This window comes from Heteronotia binoei, chromosome 10 (assembly GCF_032191835.1).
Source record: "Heteronotia binoei isolate CCM8104 ecotype False Entrance Well chromosome 10, APGP_CSIRO_Hbin_v1, whole genome shotgun sequence".
Lineage (NCBI taxonomy): Eukaryota > Metazoa > Chordata > Lepidosauria > Squamata > Gekkonidae > Heteronotia > Heteronotia binoei.
Window position 1 is genome coordinate 54517710 of NC_083232.1, and position 23362 is coordinate 54541071.

Here is a 23362-nt window from a genome sequence, read left to right on the forward strand (position 1 = left end):
GTCCAGCCCCTTGTCAGTGTGGCTTTCAGTTTGTGCATAACACATGAGAACAAAAGGCTAAAACCGCACCCTACCTATCGCTTTTGATACTGCTGATCATAAGATTTAAGAAAAATGACTTGGGGACCCTGTGAGTATTTCTTGAATGGTTTTGTTTGCACCCAATGTGAAGGTCTCAAGGATGGAAGCTTTTTCACACTTTCCCTCTCCAGGACATTCCCTGTGAGGTCCTCAAGAATTACATCTTCTATATATACACATTGAAATTGGAAAGAAAAAGAGAGAAGAGAAATTTGAAACAAGTCATACCTGGGACATTGTACATTTTTTATTATGTTTGTATTTAATTATTTATTGTTCTCTATTTTTAAGTATAAATGTAGATTTTTTTTCTTATTCGTTCTTTGTTTTTTACTAAAGTCTCAGCTGACATGGTGACCCCATGGAGTTTTCAAGACAAGAGATGTTCACAGGTGGTTTTCCCACTGCCTGCCTTCCCATCATGATCTTGGAATTCCTTGTTGGGGGGGGGGGGTGATACTAGCCAGGGCCAACCTGCTTAGCTTCTGAGATTTGATGAGATCAGGATAGCCTGGGCTATTGGTCAGGACATTTATTGTTTATACAAGGAGCCAGTTTGGTGTGGAAGTGCATGGACTCTTATCTGGAAGAACCCGGTTTGATTCCCCACTCCTCCACTTACAGCTGCTGGAATGGCCTTGGGTTAGCCATAGCTATCGAAAGAGTTGTCCTTGAAAGGGCAGTTGTTGTGAGAGCCCTCTCAGCCCCACCCACCTCACAGGGTGTCTGTTGTGGGGGAGAAGATATAGGAGATTATAAACCACTCTGAGTCTCTGATACAGAGAGAAGGGCAGGGTATAAATCTGCAGTCATCTTCTTCTTCTTTTAGTATTTATTTTGTAACCACATTTGGGTGGCTTCGTTTTGCGCATTTTCATTATTGTGATATGTTATACAATTACATACGAATATACTATTTCGCTACATTATTACTCATAGTGTAATTGCCTGTGTTCTCTTTAGAGTCCCTTATCTGTTTCTTTTCCCCCCTGGTTGGAGGACTTCAATGTTGACCAAGACTGTCCTCTTTCAACATTTCTACTTTTTTCTAATTCCTTGGTCAGTCCTGGCCATTTTCATTCATAATCCTGAGACAGGACTAATATAACACACTATATAAAATAACACATTACACCTGAGCTGCAGCATCTATACTGTTAGATTCTGGACATATCAAGTTGTTGGTCTTCCTTATAAAGCATTAGATACATACAGTCTTACATATCAAAGACTGTCTGTCACTATGGCTCTGAAGACAAGTAAAGAATATCTTTTGATATACTGTATATATATGTTTAAAAAACAAAGGCACACACAGAGGTGTTCTCAGTGCCTGCCCCACTACTACGGAACTAAGAACTAAAGCTTGAACCATGACCAGAAGCCTGATAAAGACTTGTCTGAGTTAACATTTAATAGCCATAAATTTAATAGCAATAAAGCAGTACAGGGATAATTTAAATTTGTTTTGGTAAAGGATTTATGTTTTAATAGGTAGTTTATAGTACATGATTTATATTACATGCCTTGGAATGAGGCAAGTCAAACAGTGAACAATTTATATATTCAGATTATGCAACAGTTTTCATTTTAAGAAAGGTAAGAAAAATACTGGATGAGATGTATATTTGCTGCTGCTTCTTTGCAAAGAACTTCTTTGATGTGCACAGTTGCCAATAAATATTTCCATCCACTTCAACATAATTGTCATTCAACCAAACAAATGAATGTAAGCAATTCAACATATGTCATTGGCTCACTGTTCTGAATTTATACTCTCTAGTATTTCAATTATTGTTTTACAAGCTGAAAAAGAAGCCACTAAGCGAACACAGCATACTGAGATAATCAGCAAAAGACTACTTCCCATGGCAACTAAATTTAGTTTTAACAAAACAATTAGAAGGAACATAGTATTTTGAAGCAAATGCTAAAATTGTGCTTGGTAAGTACTTACTGCCTGGCCTGGTCCTTATTGGCATATGTTACGTTTACTACTGCAGTCTCTGTGTCAGTATTCACTAGAAGAGAAAAAGAAAATTACTCTTTGGTCTCTGTTCACTCCTCTTAACAAACTAAAACCATTCTTATTTTGAGTGCTACCTTGCTCACAGTTCTCCACTGTACCGTACTGTGCTAGCAAACTGTCCAGCACCTATGGAAAAAGAACACAGGTTAACACTTAAGGATTACTTTAGTGGTTACAGATGAAAACATTACACTTCAGTAAGATGTAAGAAGTCTTGTAAAGTTACCAGCATTGTTTCCCCCAAAAAAATTTCTAAACTTTCCATCTCATGCTCTGAATTTGAATCTCTTAAATTCAGGTCAATGGCTATAATTAAATGGACTGATACAGCAGATATATGTGAAGAGAGGGGAGAGGGATTGACACAATCAAGACCAGATAAAAAGAGAAATTATTATTTCATGGAAGTCAATCTTGTTTTCCATAACCAAAGAAGAAGAAAAATCTAGATGAGAAGGCAAAATAGTATAATATATGCACCAGTTACATTCGTGTTGTAGTCATGTTTAGAGACATTGTATTTCCCATGCTACAACTCCCTCCCCTCATATCAAAGCCTATTCTCTTTACCATATTTAATGTTCCTCCACCTGTAAAATCTGTTGAATTACATTAACTTCAACAGTTACACAGTGTACCTTATTATGGCTCATTATTTTCCTTTTAAAAATCCATAATAAATCTTTCCTTGAGACGAAGGAAACATTATATGAATTGAAAAAATACCCACAATTCATACAACCCCCCACCAAAAAACCTTTCATGGAACACACATGACAATTTGTTGATTGGCATTTAAAACGAAATACACTGGTAACAATGTTAATAAATGAAAAACATAATTATCTGAGGTTGATGAATGCATACTTTACAGCAAAATTTTGGTTCTTATACTTTATTGACACCTCCCTCCAAACAATAAATTTAAATTAGTTGTTGTAGATTTTCCGAGCTGTATGACCATGGTCTTGGCATTGTAGAACCTGTTTCACCAGCAGCTGTGACTGGCATCTTCAGAGGTATAACATGGACATAATATATACCTCTGTCACACAGAGAGAACTTTAGTCTCTGTGTTATACCTCTGAGGATGCCAGTCACAGCTGTCGGCAAAACGTCAGGTTCTACAATGGCAAGGCCATGGCCATACAGCCCGGAAAATCTACAACAACTGATGAACTCCAGCCATGAAAGCCTTTGACAGCAATAAATTTAAAGTTGAACATAATCAAAACAATGCTCTCTAACCAACTGTCCCATGCTAAACGTATTTATTTATTTACATTAGACTTTTATCCTGCCCTCCCCGCAAGCGGACTCAGGGCGGCTTACAACAGTCGTTTACACGATTTAAAACAATAAGTCAATAAAATCTATAAAAAATTAAAACAATTAAAATTTAAAAACTATTCCACGTATTTATTTCAAAGTAAACTTCACTAAGTTCAACATGACTTGCTTTCCAGTAAGTATCGTAAGAATTGCACCTTGTAGACATGTAAGTCTCTGGAATGCAGCTTTTAAAGTTACAGACAAAACAGCACAGTCCTTGGACACACTCAGAATGAGCTTATCTGTAGTCGTAAGAAATTTATATTAAGCCATTTTAAGTACAATGGAAACATTTCCAAACATATCCCATATTTTTATAATCACAAAAGTTACTTATATAATAGTAAGAAGTCCAGTAGCATCTTTAAAAGCAACAAATTTTATTGCAGCATAAGCTTTTATTTATTTATTTATTTATATTCTGCCCTCCCCACCAAAGGCAGGCTCAGGGCGGCTCACAAACCAAGGGTTGACACAAACACATTAGTGTGACTAGTAAAATAACCAACAATAAAACATAAAAACAATTGGTTAAAACATTTTGCAGGTGCTACTATAATAGTTTCAGGCAGCGATTGAATTCTAGTGGTTAACTGTACTCAGAGGTCTCAGGATCACCGTAGCGTGGTAATAGAGGCCATTAGTGGTGTTCTTAGGGGCCAGTCACATTGCTGCAGTTGTTACCATCATGTGAATGCCTGGCGGAAGAGTGCCGTTTTGCAGGCCCCACGGAACTGTAAAAGCTCTCGCAGGGCCGTAACCTCCTCTGGCAACTCATTTCACCAGCTAGGGGCAGCAATGGAAAAGGCCCTGGCTCTCGTTGTTTTGAGCCTCGCTTCTCTGATGCTGGGGACTGTCAACAGGTTTTGAGACCCTGACTGAAGTGCTCGCTGGGGCATGTGCAGGGAAAGATGGTCCCTAAGGTATGCAGGACCCAGGCCATAAAGGGCTTTAAAGGTAATGACCAGCACCTTGAAGTGAATCTGGTACCCTATCAGTAGCCAGTGCAGCACTTTCAGCACAGGCTGAATGTGTTCCTGTGGAGGAACTCCCACTAACAGCCTGGCTGCAGCATTCTGCACTAGCTGAAGTCGCCGAATTTGGGACAAGGGCAGCCCCATGTAGAGAACATTGCAGTAATCAAGTCTCGAGGTGACCATCACATGGATCACTGTTGCCAAGTCGGTGCGTTCCAGAAAGGGGAACAACTGCTTTGCCATCCGCAGTTAGTAAAAGGCTGACCTAGTGGCAGCTACTTGGGCCTCCATTGTTAAAGAAGGATCCAAGAGCACCCCTAAGCTTTTAACCTTGGGCGCCAGCATGAGCTGGGCTTCATCGAAGGTCGATAAACGGACCACCGGTCCTGGACCGCGGCAGCTCAGATACAGGTCCTCTGTCTTTGTCAGATTTAATTTCAGTCTATTCAGCCTGAGCCACCCCGCCACAGGATGCAATGTTGCGGACAGATCTTCTGGGGTCCGCCCATCAACAGATAGAGCTGGGTGTCATCCACATACTGGTGACAACCCAGCCCATACCTCTGGGCAACCTGGGTGAGGGGGCGCATGTAGATGTTAAATAACATTGGAGAAAGAACCACTCCCTGCGGCACACCACATATAAGTGGGTGTTGTCGGGATAGTTCATGCCCTAGTGCCACCCTCTGTCCCCGACCCTGGAGGAAGGAGGAAAGTCAGTTCAAAGTCAACCCCTGAATCCCAGCGTCAGCGAGGCAACAGGTCAGTAGCTGATGGTCAACCATGTCGAACGCTGCCGCCAGATCTAACAGCACCAGCACTGCCGAGCTACCTCTGTCCAGGTGCCTCTGGAGGTCATCTGTGAGGGTGATCAGAACCGTCTCTGTCCCGTAACCCAGACAAAAACCGGACTGATGAGGATTAAGCATAGAAGCATCATCCAGAAAACTCTGGAGCTGCACTGCCACAGCCCTTTCAATAATCTTGCCTAAGAATGGCAAGTTAGACACCGGCCGGTAATTACCAACTAATGTATGGAAGGTACAACCAAGGTACTGTGTTTCCAGCACTGGGTATTGATTTCCAAAATAAAGATCAAAGCCTTTCCTCAAATTAAGCACTGAAGTTGGCTCTTTAGAAGCCACTTCACACATGACAATTTTCCTACAGGGATATTATTCTACAAAGGAAAATGTGGTATACCTATCATTTGTAATCAAATGCCATATTATGTTTACTGAGATAGTTCAGCTGGTTGTGTTCATCACACATAACAACATATTTTTTTCCTCCACAAAGCAGAAACTTCACTGCGGGTTAATCGCATAAAAATGGCCTAGCTTTCAACTGCAGTACAGTGCAATGGGGTTAGTGTGGTATGAGCTGTGAAAGCACCCCTGGTCTCCATAAAACTTAGGCAGACACGGTTCTTTTTATCACTGAGTAACCACCACCATTCCTGGAAGGGCAGATGCTACTTAAACAGCTGTTTGCTCAAAATTGCTTAATGCTGAGGATTACATCAACTTCAGACTGGTTGAATTAAAAGACTTTCACCAGTGCCTGTGCTGCAAAAAGAGCAAAACTTTAACCTACATATTACTGATGTTCAGAGTACAGAAATGATGAGATCTCCAAATACAGCAACCAAGTCCATACATGCAACATGACAAATGTGTATTGGGGGGGGGGGAGCATGGATTATAACGAGTTGAGAATTCACAAGGCTCCCCCTGAGGTCAAGTACCTGGGGGACGGCTCTGTTTTCTCCTCTGCCAGCAGAGCCACAGGTGGAGTCAGCACCGGGCGGCATCAGGTTGAGGAGGAGAAGAAGAGGAGCAGGAGGCTGAATTTATACCCTGCCCTTCACTTGGAGTCTCAGAGCAGCTTACAATTTCCTTTCCCTTTCCCTCCCCACAACAGACGCCCTGTGAGGTAGGCGGAGCTGAGAGAGCTCCCCAAGAACTGCCCTAGAAAGGAACAGCTCTGAGAGAGTTACAACTGACTCAAGATCATACCAATAGGTGGAGGTGTGGGGAATCAATTCCAGTTCTCCCAGATTAGAGATGTGTGCAGACAGTGGCGGGGCTGGCAGTGAAGGGCTCAGTGGACTACTTCTCCCACAGTAGTAGAGGATAGCAAGAGGGCTTGGCAAGAAGGAGTACCACCAAGATCAAGCCCACATGCCTCTTTCTCTCCTCCCTGCACTCATCCACATGCTGAACAGCTCCTGCCAACTCTTCAGCATTTCCTCATCTCCTTTTGGTGTAGTGGTTAAGTGCACAGACTCATCTGGGAAAACAGTTTGATTCCCCACTCCTCCACATACACCTGCTGATGTGACCTTGGGTCAGCCACAAGTTCTCTCAGAGCCGTTCTGCTCAATAGCAGTTCTGGAAGAGCTCTCTCAGCCCCACTTACCTCACAGGGTGCCTGTTGTAGGTATGGGAAGAAGAAGGCGACTGTAAGCTGCTCTAAGACTCCTTTGAGTAGTAAAGGGTGGGAGTATAAATTCTATCATCTTTTCTCCTTCTCCTACCATAACGTTACTTGTTACCAGAGAGGTGTTTTTGGTTTGGTTTTGTTTTTTGGCTACTGCCTCTCACAAAGAGAGGAAATGAGAATGTGAAAAACTGGCAAAGATGAAGAGGAGAATGATAAAAAGGTCAGGGACGGCCAGCCTGTGATCTATTTCCAGAGGTTCTGCAACCCACTTTTGAATCCCACTCAACAGACAGGGCAACACTCCCAACAAAGAATCCATAGGCAGGATCATGTCGTCAACAACAGCTATCTCTCAATTCTAATTTTTGTATATGCCTCCAATGTATAAAAATTAGGGTTGCCAGGTCCTACTCAGGAAATAACTGGGGGCTTTGGGGGTGGAGCCAGGAGCAAGGTTGTGACAAGCACAATGAACTCTGAAGGGAGTTCTTCTGGCCATCACATTTAAAGGGACTGCTCCTTTTAAATGCTTTCCCTTTACTGGAAATAATGCAGGATAGGGGCACCTTCTTTTGGAGCTCACAGAATTGGATCTCCTGGTCCAATCTTTTTGAAAATTGGGAGGGGGGTGGGTTGAGGAGAGGCACAAGATACAGCCCTCCCCAAACTCCAGATACCCACAGACTGATTTCCATTATACCCTATGGGGACCAATCACCATAGGGTATAATAGAGTGCCCAGCAGACATTCACTCCCCTGTAAGCTTTCTGGTAACCCTGAAGTGGTGGTGGTGGGGGGAGAAGGCCTCCAAACCACAGGATTCCCTACCCCCAAATGGAGATTGGCAACCCTAAAATACAGACAAAACAAAAGGGCAGCAGAATTCCTATTGTGAATTCTGGGCTCCCTTGAAAAGGAAAGGCCTTTCTTACAACCATTCCCTGTCACAAGCCCAATGCTTGATTCATACTTAAACTAAATTGAGCAGCAGCAATAAAATTTGTGCAGATGGACATCACAGCTTTCTTAATGAACAGGCTATAAGATATGTCTACCATAATAAGGGTTTGCTGCCCTGGAATTAATCTACCATTTCTGTGGATATATTACCTACTATATATACAACCACTAGAACTGCTAGCTAAAGTATCTTTTTGGATACATGACAATAAACATATAGCTACATGAAAATCAACTGGCTTTAATTTATTCTTAGGTATACCTGTAGATCTCATTAAAAATAAGCTATTTTTTTGTATACAAAAAATTGATAAATTACATATAGTTACATACCCCTTAATGTCAGTGTTAACTGGGACAGCTAGGTATATTGGTCAATGTTTTGGACAAGATCAGCTACATATTCTAAGTTACAGAGATTGTAGTAATTTATTTTAAACCAGAATTAGACAAGCATTTCAATCTGTGCTGCTCATGTTCAAAGCGGAAAGAATTACAATAAAATTCTGATTCATTCTTAAAAAAATAGTAAAAGGAAAGATGATAACATAAAATTACACTGAGCTGTAAATGCTTACAAAAAGGAGAGACAGAAATGTCACTAAATGTTTAGTATACGTTTTGCCTGTATGCATTTGTACATTACCAAAGGATAATTATAAGTCTGCTCTTCCTGGGCAAGCGGGGAAGATTAAGATTAGACCTCCCCCCCCCCCACCTTTTCACCATTCCCCTCAAGCAAAAGGTTAGCACAGGAAAAAAAAACACATTTTAATGAATTCATATACAAGCTGATTTGAGACAAAACAACAGTAATAACCACTTGCTTTTTTCTCATTTTTTAAAAAAAATGCTTGGTTTTTCATACTAATTGCTCTTTACTGAAATTCCTGCTTGGTTTAGCAATGATTCCTCTCTGCTACACCTTTTATTTTTTATTCCTAATCCTCTAGCTGTGCTTTTGTCTGAACTGCTCATCTGCCTCCCTGTCCCAATGTACAGCCTTGTTGGGCAAGGAGAACAGAATTCTCAGCCAAGTTGGTAGTGTGATAGCAATCCTGATGAACTGCTGAAAAAGAAAAGTTTATTTGTATAAATATTTACTTAAGCTAGAAAATAAGTCCTTCCTTTTAAATGCAGGAACTCCAACATTTGTCTAAATTGGTCTTCTCTTGTTATAATACAGATGCCTCTTTCTTGCACACAAAAAGCTGCAGTCTTAACACAGTGGACTTTCATTCATTAGACGCTAAAAGCCAACTATGACTGTGTTATGAATACTGTTGCCCTACACCAATATCAATAAAAATACATCACATCTCCCTCCAACAAGAGAGAAACTCTGAGTCACACATTTATACTCTAAAGAAGTCCAATTCAAAAATCATATTCTATACATCTTTCTCATCTGTTATTTCTGTCTTCAGCTGAATGACTTAAGTCTACTGTGCACATATTAATATCAGCTTTAAAACTGAAACAGCACAAGCTAATATACAGAAGTCATAAGCTAAACTACACTTTCCAGTGACCGCAGGACAATAGTGGTTTCTAAAAATCACTTCTAGGTTCATTTCATATTTTCACACTGGAACTCTAAAAATTGACTACTGGATCAAAGGGAACAGTTTAACAACATAAAAGTAAAGCCTAGCTGTTAGTGCATACTGGCAAACTGAAGGAAAATTTGTGCTCACAGGAAGAGTTGTGTGCAGCAAGAATGAACGTCTACAATTGGTGAAATGGTTCAATGGCATAAGCAAGCTCAGAAGCAAATATGGGAATTTTGACTATCAAAAAGACATTTTCAGAAAGAGTGGTGACTTGTACTAAGCATATCATACTGTATTAAAAAGTAGAGAAGCTTGCTTCAGTCCATTCAAACTTCCAGAAGTCCATCAAGATAAACATGATAGTCTAGAATCGGAAGCTACTTGATCTTTCAAAACCAATTAGCCAAGACATAGGGAAGTTGGACATATGGCAAAATTTTATTCCTTTAGGAACAAGACAGTAGGCAAGAAAGGGTTTATTCCACTAACAAATCAGTAGGTGGATTCCAAAAAGAACATTGCTCCCTGGTCAGACAAGAGACCACCCTGAACCTCAAATCTTGGTTTGTAAGGCCTAAGGACCCCCCTGAAAAAGCCAACACACACAAGAATACCCCAGAAACCCCAGCTCTATGCTATAGGTCCAGTGCAAACACAAGCTTTGTCCTTCTCCCTTAGTATAAGATTGGGTCCAGGTGGGAGTGTCTGCCTCTGTCATATTATTAAACACGGGATTTAATGGCAAGATATGTAATGTCTGAGATGGAGATGATGCCCAGATAGTTGCTCTACAAATGTCTATGGCATAACCAGTGAAAAGATATGTGAAGGGTCAGGAGAATGATGAATAGACCATTCCTACAGGTAGAGGATGGCCCAATGATATGTAGGCCATAACAATGTATTTGCTGAGCTGTTTGGAGATGGTAGACCTAGAAGCTTTAAAATCCTAGGCTCCTGGCTTATAAAAGACAAAAAAAAAAATTTCAACTGCTGCATGGAAACCATTTGAATAACATTGTTTTAATGTGGCTGGCCAAACATACTAATTGTGGCATTTATGTTCTCTAGGATTACCTGATTTGGGACAAAAATTGAAAATTAACTCTTTCAGACCTGTGAACAGTAGAGATCACATTACAGAAGAATGATGGACTAATGCGTTAAGGTGAAAAATGTGCAGTTCTTTTCTGACTACAAACTTTTATCCCATTCTTCTGGCCATGATGGTAGCCACAGACACACAAACACAAACATTCCAGGAATGAATATGTAGAGATCTTTAGACAGTGGAAGTGAGCCTTGGGAAAAACCCTAAAAATCAGAGGCAACTCCCAAGTTGGGAACCTGTGGCCCTGAGGTTTATTACAGAGGCACTTTTCAGAAATCTCTTAGTACAAGTGAGAACCTAGAACATAAGAAATAAGAGAAGCCATGTTGGATCAGGCCAATGGCCCATCCAGTCCAACACTGTCACACAGCAGCAAACCCCCCCCCCCAAAAAAAAAAACACCAACGGGTGCCATCAAGAAGTCCATCAGTGGAGCCAGGACACAAGAAGCTTGTACTAAGAAATATAGAATACTAAATTGCTCAGGGTTGTGAGAACCAGAGAGGATTGTGAGGCAATGTTTTATGACACACACGGCCAAACCAGACAAAGTCCCATTTATGTCAGATTCCAGACCTCATAACAACTGAATTCAACATGTATTATTACTAACTGAAAATACATTATAAACTTTTTGGATAAAATCAACAACGATGAATTGATGACTTAGGGTTTTGAAGAATGAGAGGAAAAAGCTTACAGACAGAGGCATAAGAACATAAGAGAAGCCATGTTGGATCAGGCCAATGGCCCATCCAGTCCAACACTCTGTGTCTCACAGTGGCCAATATATGTGTGTGTGTATATATATCTACATATATTATGTAGCTATAGAGTAATTACAGTAACTAAATTGTCAGTCATAGATAAAAAGGAGAAAAAAGTATCTTTTGTCAATTCTCCACTCCATGCATGATTTTATAAACCTCTATCATGTTCTTTATTTTCCCTCTACTTTTCATGTTTCTCTCACTTTTTATTTCCTATTTCCTTTTTCTGTTTTTCTTTTTTATGTATGTTCTAAAAATCTTGGTATATAAAATTATAGAGTTCTACAAACTCAAGGAACTCCAGTTTCACAGAGAGATGAACCAGTTTATTCAGACCCTTCTATTTTTTATTTCCCCTTGGGACTTCTACCAGGAAATTCTGAGCCCATAAAGGACAAACTGGGATAATATGGATTATATGGAATTAGCTGTAATTGTTCTTAAGGCTGGGTCAGTGGTCTCATAGGCTCAATGGATAGCCAGTCTGATTTTCTGTTCCCAGTGGTTGTGCAGTATCACCTCTCTTTTCTTATTAACAATTAGAACAAAGTAGGAGTCTAGTAGCACCTTTAAGAGCAACCAAGTTTTATTCAAAATGTGAGCTTAATAATAATAACAACTTTTTATTTATGTCTTTCTTATGCATGCATGCATGCTTCATCAGACAATGGAATGGGGTACAGTGAGGACATTTACTTTTTAACATACATTTATACATCATTCTAGTTTGCCATTAGAAAAAAAGAATACATTAAAATATAGTGGAAGATGGGTTTAGTATATGTAATGTTATAAACAGCCAATATCTCTTATTTGACTATGTCAATACAAAAAACATTATTCTGATACGCTATTCTGAAAAACAAATACATTGGAGTTAGGAAAATTAAGTGGACAGGAAAAACCTCTAAGAAATGTCCTCATTTTAACACAGATTTGCTAGCAATACATTAATTAACAGACATTTATTACCGCATTTTCCCATTCTGACATATAGTAACATTGGTTTCCCACATAAATGCTATCAAATGTTCTTTCAATTTGTTAATTGCACTATTTTGCCATTGGATTCTAACTTTATACCACTTTGCATTCTAAACCACTGTCTACCAGCTATAAGTAGCTCTGCTCACTGTGCCCCATTCCATTATCTGATGAAGTATGCATGCATACAAAAGATTACATTCTGAATAAAAAGTCGTTGAAATAACAAAATTAATTGATCTGATACATAAGAATAAATTCATAGACAAGATCTCATTGGAAGCTAAGATTAAAAAACCAATGCCACGGTACAAATATTTGCAATTTCAACACCTATCCTCTTCCATTAAATTAATAGAAAGAATAAGACATCCACTGTCAAATCTGGATCAAAGCAGGTCGGCGCTGCTGATTCTTCTCGACCTGTCAGAAGCGTTTCACATGGTCGACTATGATCTATTGACCCAACGCCTCACCGTCACAGGAATACGGGGGATAGCCTTGCAATGGTTTTCCTCCTTTCTCTGGGGACGGGGACAAAGGGGGAGGCTGGGTAAGCAAACCTTCATGTGACACCCACTTACATGTGGAGTGCCGCAGGAAACTATTCTTTTGCCCATATTATTTAACATCTATATGCGCCCCCTTGCCCACATTGCCCGAGGTTTCGGTCTGGGTTGTCACCAGTATGCTGATGACACCCAACTCTATCTGTTGATGGATGGCAGACCGTCCTCTGCCCCTGAACTCCTGTCCGAGCCATTAGGAACCATAGCGGGATGGCTGCAGCAGAGCTGACTGAAGTTAAATCCAGCTAAGTCAGAGGTCCTGTGCCTGAATCGAGGGGGGAGGTTATGTACCCAGCTTCCACCCTTGGATGACACGGTTTTAGTGCCAACCAAACAAGTGAAGAGTTTGGAAGTGATCCCAGATGCCTCACTCTCTATGGAGGCCCAGGTCGCAGTTGCTGCCGGGTCTGCCTTCTACCATCTGTGGCAAATCAGGCAGCTAGCACCATATCTATCCCCCCAAGACCTGGCCACAGTGACTCATGCAATGGTCACAGACTAGATTACTGTAACTCGCTCTATGCTGGCTTGCCGTTGAAACTGATCCGGAAACTGCAGCAGGTGCAGAACACGGCAGCTCACCTGCTGACTGCATCACCTATACGGGTGAGCATGCAGCCAGTGCTCCGTGGCCTGCACTGGCTGCCCATAGACTACCTGATCCACTTCAAGGTGTTAATTCTGACTTTTAAGGCCTTACATGGCCTGGGTGTGGGACCGTCTCTTCCCATATATGCTCTGGAGGTCGCTTCGTTCAGCCTCCCAACATAGGCTAACTGTCCCTGGGCCAAGAGATGCCCATCTTAGCTCTACCAGGGCCAGGTCTTTTTCGGTCCTGGCCCCAACCTGGTGGAATCAGCTCCCTATAGAGATCCGGGCCCTACCTGATTTGCAAGCCTTTCGTAGGGCCTGTGAAACGGAGCTGTTCTGCCAGGTCTTCGGTGAGGCAGCGGGCATCTACCAATTAGATCAGTTGGCCTCCCCTACTGTACTATCTTGCTGTGCTGATTTGCTGAACTGTCCTGCTGCACCATCTCATCATATTGTTCTGCCGGGCTATTTTGTTCTATTGAATACTGAAACTGACTTTTATTATTATATGATTTTATTGTGAGTTTATTATTACGTTGTGTTCCACCCTGAGCCCCTATGGGGGAATGGGCGGAATATAAATAAATAATGATAATATAAATAATAATAATAATAATAATAAAAACTTCAAGAATATCTTAAAACAAATTGACAGTGGAGAAAAAGGCACTATATCGAAATTATATTTTAGAAGAACAAAAGCTACACAGATCACTTTCATATCATCAGAAATGGGAGAAAGAATGCAATATTAAATTTTCACCTCAATATTGGGATTCTATATGGAATGCTTATGAAAATATAACTAGTGTTATTTTGATTAGATGGCAAAATTTCAAACTTATGTCATGGTATCAAAGAATTCAGGTTTTCACGGCTGGTAACATCATTAGGGTTTGTAGAATCTTTCGGGATCAAGTGCCGTGTTCTACTGGAGAAAGTTTTCCTTCCAGACGTTTCGTTCTCAGCTGCGGAGAACATCCTCAGTGGCGTTGCAGCCGGAGCAGGCGCTCAGACCTTCTTGGCTGTTGTGCATTGAGTCACAGCAGCCAAGAAGGTCTGAGCGCCTGCTCCGGCTGCAACGCCACTGAGGATGTTCTCCGCAGCTGAGAACGAAACGTCTGGAAGGAAAACTTTCTCCAGTAGAACACGGCACTTGATCCCGAAAGATTCTACAAACCCTATGTCATGGTACTCTACCCCACAAAAATTGGTTTATTTTGGAAAATAAATAGATTGACGATAGCATACAAATGGAAAGCAGAAGCAGCTCCTTCTCTAATTTTATGGCATTTGAAGATATGGAATATATATATATATATATATAAAATGGTCAAGCTAACTGAAATGAACAAAAGATTAATAGACCCAGATTCAGATATATTTTTTTCTATCTGGTATCCAATATTAGAATACCTACAGAAATATAGTGAAATCTCTAAGATAGTAACAACACTCCAGTTATAAATATAAAGTAGAAGATTTTCTATTATTTTCTCCCACAGAATTGTTAATTTGAAATTAATCACTCCTTCTTAGTCATAACAAATGTTTGGTAATACCTTCTCTTTCTGTAATTTTAGAAATCGTTCTATATATGTGTGTATATTACTTTGGATTGTAATATATTAAAATTTTTAAAAAAGTAGCTCTGCTCACTGTACCCCATTTTATTGTCTGATGAAGTACGCATGCATATGAAAGCTTACATTCTGAATAAAACATTGTGGGTCTTAAAGGTGCTCCTGGACTCCTACTTTGTTCTACTGTTTCAGACCAACATGGCTGCCCACTTGGATCTTATTAACCATTGCCTTTGAAGCCAAGGTTGCTACAAGTGAGTCCACTAGGGGGTGCATCAGATGGGACATACCGTATTTTTCGCACCATAAGACGCACTCCCCCCCCCCCAAAAAAAAAGTGAGGGGGAAAGTGTGTGTGTCTTATGGAGCGAAGGTACCATACGTACCTTCCTCGGGGGGGGGGGGGGGTTGCTTCCTCTGTGCCTGGCTTCAGCTGCTGCTTATAGCAAGTGCCGGGATCGGAGGCTTGGCGAAGCGCTGGGTTTGCGGAGGGGGTGTGTGCTTTCTCTGTGCCTGTCTGCCTGGCTTCAGCTGCTGCTTATAGCAAGGGCTGGGATCGGAGGCAGCCAAGCCTCCGATCCCAGCACTTGGTATAAGCAGCAGCTGAAGCCAGGCACAGAGGAAGCACCCCTCTCTCCGCATACCCAGCGCTTCCCGAAGCGCTGGGTTTGCGGGGGAGGGGTGCTTCCTCTGTGCCTGTCTGCCTGGCTTCGGCTGCTGCTTATAGCAAGGGCTGGGATCGGAGGCAGCCAAGCCTCCGATCCCAGCCCTTGCTATAAGCAGCATCTGAAGCCAGGCACAGTGGAAGCACACACACCCCTCCGCAAACCCAGCACTTCGCGAAGCGCTGGGTTTGCGGAGGGGGCGGCATGCTTTTTCCGTGCCTGGCTGGGAGACAAGCGGCGAGATCGCTCCCTGCGAAGTGCTGGGTTTGCGGTGGGGGAGGAGGGAGCGATCTCGCCCTTGTCAGCCAGCCAGGCACCTGTGTCTTATGGTCAGAAGCGTCCAATGGACCGAAAAATATGGTAATTTTCTCTTCTAATAAACTCCCTAGTAAGGTTGCTGGTACCTTCACACTAGAGATAGACACGAACCAATCCACAAATTGTGATTTGTGCATGTATCAGGCTAATTTGTTGTATGACCTTAGCTGGTTTGGCACTTGGTGATTCATTTAGTTCGTTTTTGCAGTTTTGTTTTTCCACCCAGTCTGGCACTGGTTCAATCAATTCCTAGCCGACACTGGGAATGGACTTCTGGGAGCCCTAGAAACACCCACAGCAGTTGTCCACAGCTTGTCAGCTCTGTGAGCCAATCACGGAGCTACCATTCTGCTCTATGGGAGCAGGCACCCTGACTCAGCTGCTTTCACTTTGCAGCATGAAGAGAGAAGAGTTATCATGGGAACTGATGTCCTGGGGGTATCTCCTTTGAGGGACTATAACTCAGACATTCCAAAATCAATCTTCAACAAATTTGGAGACGGGTGAAGGAGAGCCTCCTGAAGACTCCCAGTGAGTTTTACACCTCCCAAACAAAACAAACCATGAACCAGTTTGGGCAACCACATGGATCACAAACCAATATGAACCACAATTTCCCTGGTTTGTGCCCATCCCGAGACAGTGAGGCTACCTCTCATGGTGTCATTCTGCCAAGGAGGGTGAACTATCAAGAAGAAAATTTTTCCTCCATCAGCTGCCCAGGAAATGCTTTTCAGATCAGAAATATATCTAGTATTCCTAATCATGTCCATGTCCTGGCTTGGGCAGATATAGTCAGGAGAAGGATCGAAGAAACCCAGGTGACAGAGATAGGTCCCTTCCTTTAGTAGGTATGGAGGTTTTCCCTTGTAGTTCTAGAGCTGATCCCTTTCCACAATACTCTCAGAGTCTTTTAGATGAATAGTAGTGTGAACCCTCTTAGACCAATAGTGGTATAAACTAGGGAGCCTCTAGCCACCAATGCCACCCCCAAAAACAATAAAAAATATGCCAAATCTTCTTATCCTCAAAAGATTCAGCCCAAGGAAGACCTGATTCCTTTGATCAGTAGGCAGAGACCAGAACCAGGATAGTTTCCTCCACAAGAGGCTACATTCTTTTGGCCCTGCCTCCTCAGTTGAAATAAGTGCTGGACTAGAATTTGGAACCCAGGTTCAAATGCCGACTCTGCCACATAAACTTGCTGAGTGACCTTGGACCAGTCACACTCAGCCTAACGTACCTCACAGGATTATTGTGAGAATAAAACAAAGAGAGAAGAACCATGTAAGCCACTTTGGATACACACTTGGGAGAATCTGGAGTATAAATGAGGCAAACAAATAAGTTAACTGTTTCCTGACCTTCTAGAACTAAAGAATGTAATATTTTCATGGAGTTTTTAAAACTATACATGACAATCATTTGGAATACTGCATACAGTTCAGATCACCCTATTTAAAAAAGGACATCACAGAAGTGGAAAAAGTACAGAAGAGGACAACCAAGATGATTATGGGATTGGACCACCAAACCTATGAGGAAAGGCTGAAGAGGCTAGGACTTTTCAGTTTAGAAAAAAGACAACAAAGGTGGGCATATAGAGGTTTATAAAATTATGTATGGAGTGGAGAAAGATAAATTTTTCTCTTTCTCCCAAAATATTAGACCTTGAGGGCATTTGATGAAGCTGGTGGGCAGTAAATTCAACCAGACAAAAGGATATATATCTTTATATAACAAGTGATTAAAATGTGGAATTTGCAGCTAGAGGATGTATTTTTTTATTTATTTCTCGTATTTATATCCCGATCAAACAATTTAAAACAAGTTAAAATGATCTAAAACAATTTTGGTACTCGTGTTGGTACTACTAAATCCAGTGATGTTGGGCATCTACTTATACTGTAATTTAACTAAAGGCAAGTCGAAATAGAGCTGTTTCACAGGCCTTGAGGAACTGGGCAAGGTCCCGCAAGGTCCTTACATCTTCTGGGAGTTGGTTCCACCAGTGGGGGGCGGCAATTGGGAAGGCTCTTTCTCTGGTAGCCTTCAGTCTCGCCTCCCTCGGCCCGGGGATTGACAGTAAATTCTGCGATCCAGATCTGAGTACCCTCTGGTGAACATGTGGGGAGAGACGGTCCCTAAGGTAGACAGGTCCTTGGCCATATAGCGCTTTAAAGGTAATAACCAGCACTTTGTAGTGAATCCAGAATACTATTGGCAGCCAGTGCAGTTCCCGCAGCCTTGGCTATATGTGCTCCTGTATAGAGAGACCCAATAACAGCCTGGCTGCTGTGTTCTGCACCAACTGCAGTTTCTGGATCTGAGACAAAGGCAGCCCCATGTAGAGGGCATAAAGTAGTCTAGTCTCAAGGTGATCGTTGCATGGATCACAGTTGCTAGGTCACTGCGCTCCAGGAAGGGGACCAACTGTCGCACCCACCTAAGGTGAAAAAAGGCGGATTTCACAGTGGCTGCTATCTGGGCCTCCATTGCCAATGTGGGCTCCAGTAGCACCCCCAAGCTTCTGACTTTGGGCACCAATATCAGTGGTGCCCCATCAAAAACTGGTAGAGGGATTTCCCTTCCCAGACCACCGCGACTCAGGCAAAGGACCTCTGTCTTCATCGGATTCAGCTTTAGACGACTTAGCCTGAACCACCCTGCCACGGCTTGCAGTGCCAGGACTAAATTTTCTGGGGTAGAGGCCGGCCATCCATCCATCAGCAGATAGAGCTGGGAGTCATCAGCATACTGATGGCAACCCAGCCCAAATCTCCGGACAATCTGGGCAAGGGGGTGCATATAGATATTGAACAACATTGGGGAGAGCACCACCCCGAGGCACCCCACAATTAAGCGGATGTCTCTGGGACAACTGTCCCCCGATCGCCACCTTTTGTCCCTGACCAAGGAGAAAAGAGAAGAGCCATTGCAGGGCCAACCCCTGAATCTCTGCATCGGCAAGGCGGTGGACCAGCAACTGATGGTTGACCGTGTCAAACGCTGCCGACAGGTCCAACAACATCAGCACAGCTGACCCGCCTCTATCCAGATGCCACTGAAGATCATCTACCAGGGCGACCAGCACTGTGTTCATCCCATGACCTGGGTGAAAGCCAGACTGCTGTGGATCTACGATGGAAGCATCCTCCAGAAAGCTCTGTAACTGCAGCACTACTGCCCTCTCAATGATTTTACCCAGAAAGGGTAAATTCGAGACCAGCCGATAGTGTGCAGATTCAGCTGGATCTAATGTTGGTTTTTTCAAGAGGGGGTGGACTACTGCCTCTTTGAGGGGCCTTGGAAAAAGCCACTCAGAGGGATCTATTTACAATATCCCGTATTGGATATCGAAGCTCCATCCGGCACGCTTTAATCAGCCTGGATGGGCAAGGGTCCAAATCACACGTGGTTGGGCGCGCAGTAGAGAGGATTCTGTCAACTTCCTCTAGGCTAAATGTTGTAAAACTGTCTAAAGCTGATCCGGAAAACAGGCACGGAGCCTCGAGCTTGCATACTGTTTCAACTGCGGCAGGGAGGTCACGGCGGAGCGATGAGACCTTATCTGCGAAGAAGGTTGCAAAAGCCTTGCAGCCAATGTCCAATTCCCTACAATTTGGTTTGCCTTGAAGCAGAGTTGTAAGGGTCCAAATAATACTAAATAATTGAGCGGGGCGTGAATCCGCAGATGCAATCTTGGCCGCAAAGTAAGCTTTCTTTGTGGCTTTGACTGCCATCTCATAGGACCTCATATACTCTCTATAAGATGTTCTGGTCGCTTCGTCACGAGTATGCCATCACAGCCTCTCTAGCCGTCTGAGCCTGCGTTTCATCAATTGCAGTTCCATATTGCACCACATCATCTTTGAACGAGGGCGCAGAGGGTGCCGGGGAGCAATCTCATCAATGGCCATGGTGAGCTGATTTTGCCAGGACTCAACCAGGTCATCGAGAGAGTCGCTGGGGGCCAAGAATCCCGCAGTTCCCTCTGGAACCGTACTGGGTCCATTAGGTTCCGCAGGTGAGCTAAAATACGCTCGCCGCCTAAACAGGTTTGGGGTGGCACATCCATATGGGCCTTCAGGACATAGTGGTCTGACCATGACACTGCATCAGCAGTAATTCGGGCCACTGTAATCCCCGACGTGAAGATCAAGTTCAGCATGTGCCCGGACTGATGTGTGGATGTTGTTACAAATTGAGAGAGTCCTAGCATAGCCATGGATGACACTAGGTCCATCGCCTTATTGGAGTTTGCGTCATCAGCAAGGACACTGAAGTCACCGAAGATTAAAAGTCTTGGGTGTTCCAATGCCCAGCCTGTTGTGGCCCCCATCAGGGACGATAAGGCACTAGCTGGTGTGTTAGACGGTCGGTACACCAGCCAGATCGCCAAACCCTCTCCAACATCCCACTTCAGACCTGCACATTCAATGCCATCGATCTCTGGAGTCAGGAGAGCCCTGAAGGAGTAAGCCTCCCGTATGAATAGGGCCACACCTCCCCCCCGCCTGCTAGTCTGTGACTGGTGAAACACTGAATACCCTGGGGGGGCTACTTCTGGGGGGGCTACCGTCTCCCCATCATGCATCCAGGTCTCAGTCACGCATGCCAGGTCCATGTCCTGTTCACACAGGAAATCCCGAAGGACTGAGGTCTTATTAATAATGGACCTGGCATTGCATAACACCAGTGACGGAGGCGAGTAATTCAACCTGACCCCACCACCTGTCACCGTTGGGATGGGACACAGACTGGAAGGGGGCTGAGCATCTTCACATCTCAGCCGCCTTCCCTTACATTTATGTGTGTTCCCACTGTCATACCTTCCCCTCCCCAGGAGTAGTGGGATCCCCAGGCCGGTCATTCCCCCCCCCCCCACTGGTCTCCGCAGTCGCCTCAGACCAGTATATAGGATGCCCTACTATGACCCTGTATTCTAGTTCTAATTTCTGCTGTCCCTGCCCTTGCTAACTAAGAACACCCTCCCCAATCAACCCATCAACCCCTGCCAATTAACCTCCCCTAAACGGTTAATTAATTCTAAAACCCCTCTTAATTTCAATCCCATTAATTAATTAGTTAATAAATAATCAATTTAACCCTAATAGCCAATTAAATTCTAAACCCCTACACCCACTGATTTACACTCCCCAACTTAAGCAGCCAATAACTGTATCAAATTTCTCAATAGCTAATTAATTCAATGACAATCCCAACCCAAGTTAATTCCTCCTATAGTGATGACAACTTCCTTTTCCAGAAATTGAAAAAGAAAACAAGAGGATCTGCTATCTTGAACTTGATTCTCACCAACAAGGAAGAATTGATTGATGAAGTGGAAATAGTGGGCACCTGGGCAGTAGTGATCATGTGATTTTGGAATTTACAGTCTTAGGGAAGGAAAAGCTATATGTAGTCAGACTTATAGGTTGGACTTCAGAAAGGCAAACTTCAACAAAATTAGAACTATACTGGATAAAATCCCATGGTCAGAAATACTTAAGAAGAAGGGGGTTCAAGAGGGGTTGGAATTTCTTAAAAGCGAAATACTGAAAATGCAATCACAGACGATCCCTATGAGAAGAAAAAATGGAAGAAGCCTAAAGAAGCCAATAGGCTTCCTCGGGAGGTGGTGGGTTCTCCTTCCTTGTAGGTTTTTAAACAGACTAGATGGCCATCTGACAGCAATGAGGATCCTGGGAATTCAGGGGGAGATATTTGTGGGTTTCCTGCATTATGCAGGGGGTTGGATTAGATGACCCTGGAGGTGCCTTCCAACTCTATGTTTCTATGGTTCTTTGATGCCCACAGGCACAGACAGCTTTAAAGGGGGATTAGATAGATTCATGGAGATTAGGTCTAAAAATGGCTACTAGCCATGGCGACTAAAGGGAACCTGAATGTTCAGTTGCAGTCAACCACTGAATCCCAGTGCTGGGAGGCAACACTGGGGGAAGGTCTCAGCCTCTATGCCCTGCTGGTGGCCCTCCAGAGGAAATGGTTGGCCGCTGGGTGAGATAGGATGCTGGACTAGATGGATCACTGGTCTGACATAGATTTCTGTTCCCTCCAAAATCCACATTTTGTTATTGGGAAGGGAGCCCATTTTTCCATGGCCTCCAAGTTTCTGGAAATTTTACATCTCTAACCCTAAGCGCAGTCACAGATATAATACATCCAGTGATGACAAATGACAGTACTACCCAAGCATGGATGCATACAACTGTCAGTGCTCTAGAAATGCCTATGAGATGGAGTGGACTGTTACATTATGAGCCTTCAGATAGTCAGAGCTGCCTTGTTTCCCTAGTACCATGCAAACATACATTATTAAAAGGTTAGCAAAAAAGGGTGGAGGTTGCACAAGTGTCTCTCAAGATGCCACTAAATTTGTCATGGCACTTTAGTAAGAGACTGCAGTAAAGGTGGAACTGGAAATAGTGACAAAATTCAAATACTGCAAAATATTTTTTTTTTGGGGGGGGGGAGTATACCTGGGACATAGCTGGCTTTCTTTTAGTGAAACCAAAGAAGACAGAAGCGGATTGCTACTTACCTCTCAACACCTTTATTTTAAATCATAAAGTTAATTTCAGCATAGGTCCATAACAACATCAGACCAGTCTGCTTCTGCAAAGACCTCAGAATTTACCCATGTAACATCTCAGGTCATGAAGATGAAGCGCAATGCCCTGCACAAGTTCTGCTTCCCAGGTTAATAGCAGGAGTCACAGAAATTCATAATCTTGATGAAAGTAAAGTATTTTTGCCTTCTGAGATTTACAACTGGCAGAATGACTTACATACCTATACAATAGATGACCAATAACCCTTGAGTTCTAGACAGTGAATAAGTGGTGTTCTATGTTCTAAATGATTGCTTTCCCAATTCTTCCCTTTCCCAGTCTCAAACATTTCTTATACCACTGCATTCTAGGGATAGTAGTTCTGCCATGGATTGAGCAATTCTAGTTCCACAGATCTGGATGTATTATAGAAAGAACTGTAACGCTCTCAAAATAAGTAACCTGCATGTGTGGACTGTGCAGGGTTCATTTACTGAAACGTTAAGTGTGCACATTGGTATAGTTACCTATGAACAAAAACCAGAGCCAGTCCCACATAGGCAATCCTAGGAATACTTTCCTGTAAGTAAGACCAATTAACTATAATGGGACTTGGCTTGAGTAGACCTGTTTAGGATTGCTCCCATAGACAATCAAAAGACTTATTATTTGTATCCTGAAGTGAAAAATACATGTGTTCTGGGTCTGTTGCAAATTTAAATAGATTCTTATCAGATTCTACAAAGAATCTAAAGTAGGAAAGATTGAGACTGTGAAAATTTTATTCCATATTTTGTCAATACTTGTTGGAATGCTGA

General features: G+C 42.7%; 1 protein-coding gene across 2 annotated transcripts in view; it reads right to left on the reverse strand.

Annotated features, from left to right (window-relative positions):
- IGF2BP3 (insulin like growth factor 2 mRNA binding protein 3) overlaps window positions 1-23362 on the reverse strand; it is a 106577-nt gene that overhangs the window by 41300 nt on the left and 41915 nt on the right. For both annotated transcript variants that reach the window (XM_060248641.1, XM_060248643.1), the window contains exons 4-5: window positions 2185-2236; window positions 2039-2102 (exon numbers count right to left, since the gene is read on the reverse strand). In XM_060248641.1, coding sequence (XP_060104624.1) covers window positions 2039-2102; window positions 2185-2236 — 116 coding nt within the window. The remainder of the gene's footprint in view (window positions 1-2038; window positions 2103-2184; window positions 2237-23362) is intronic.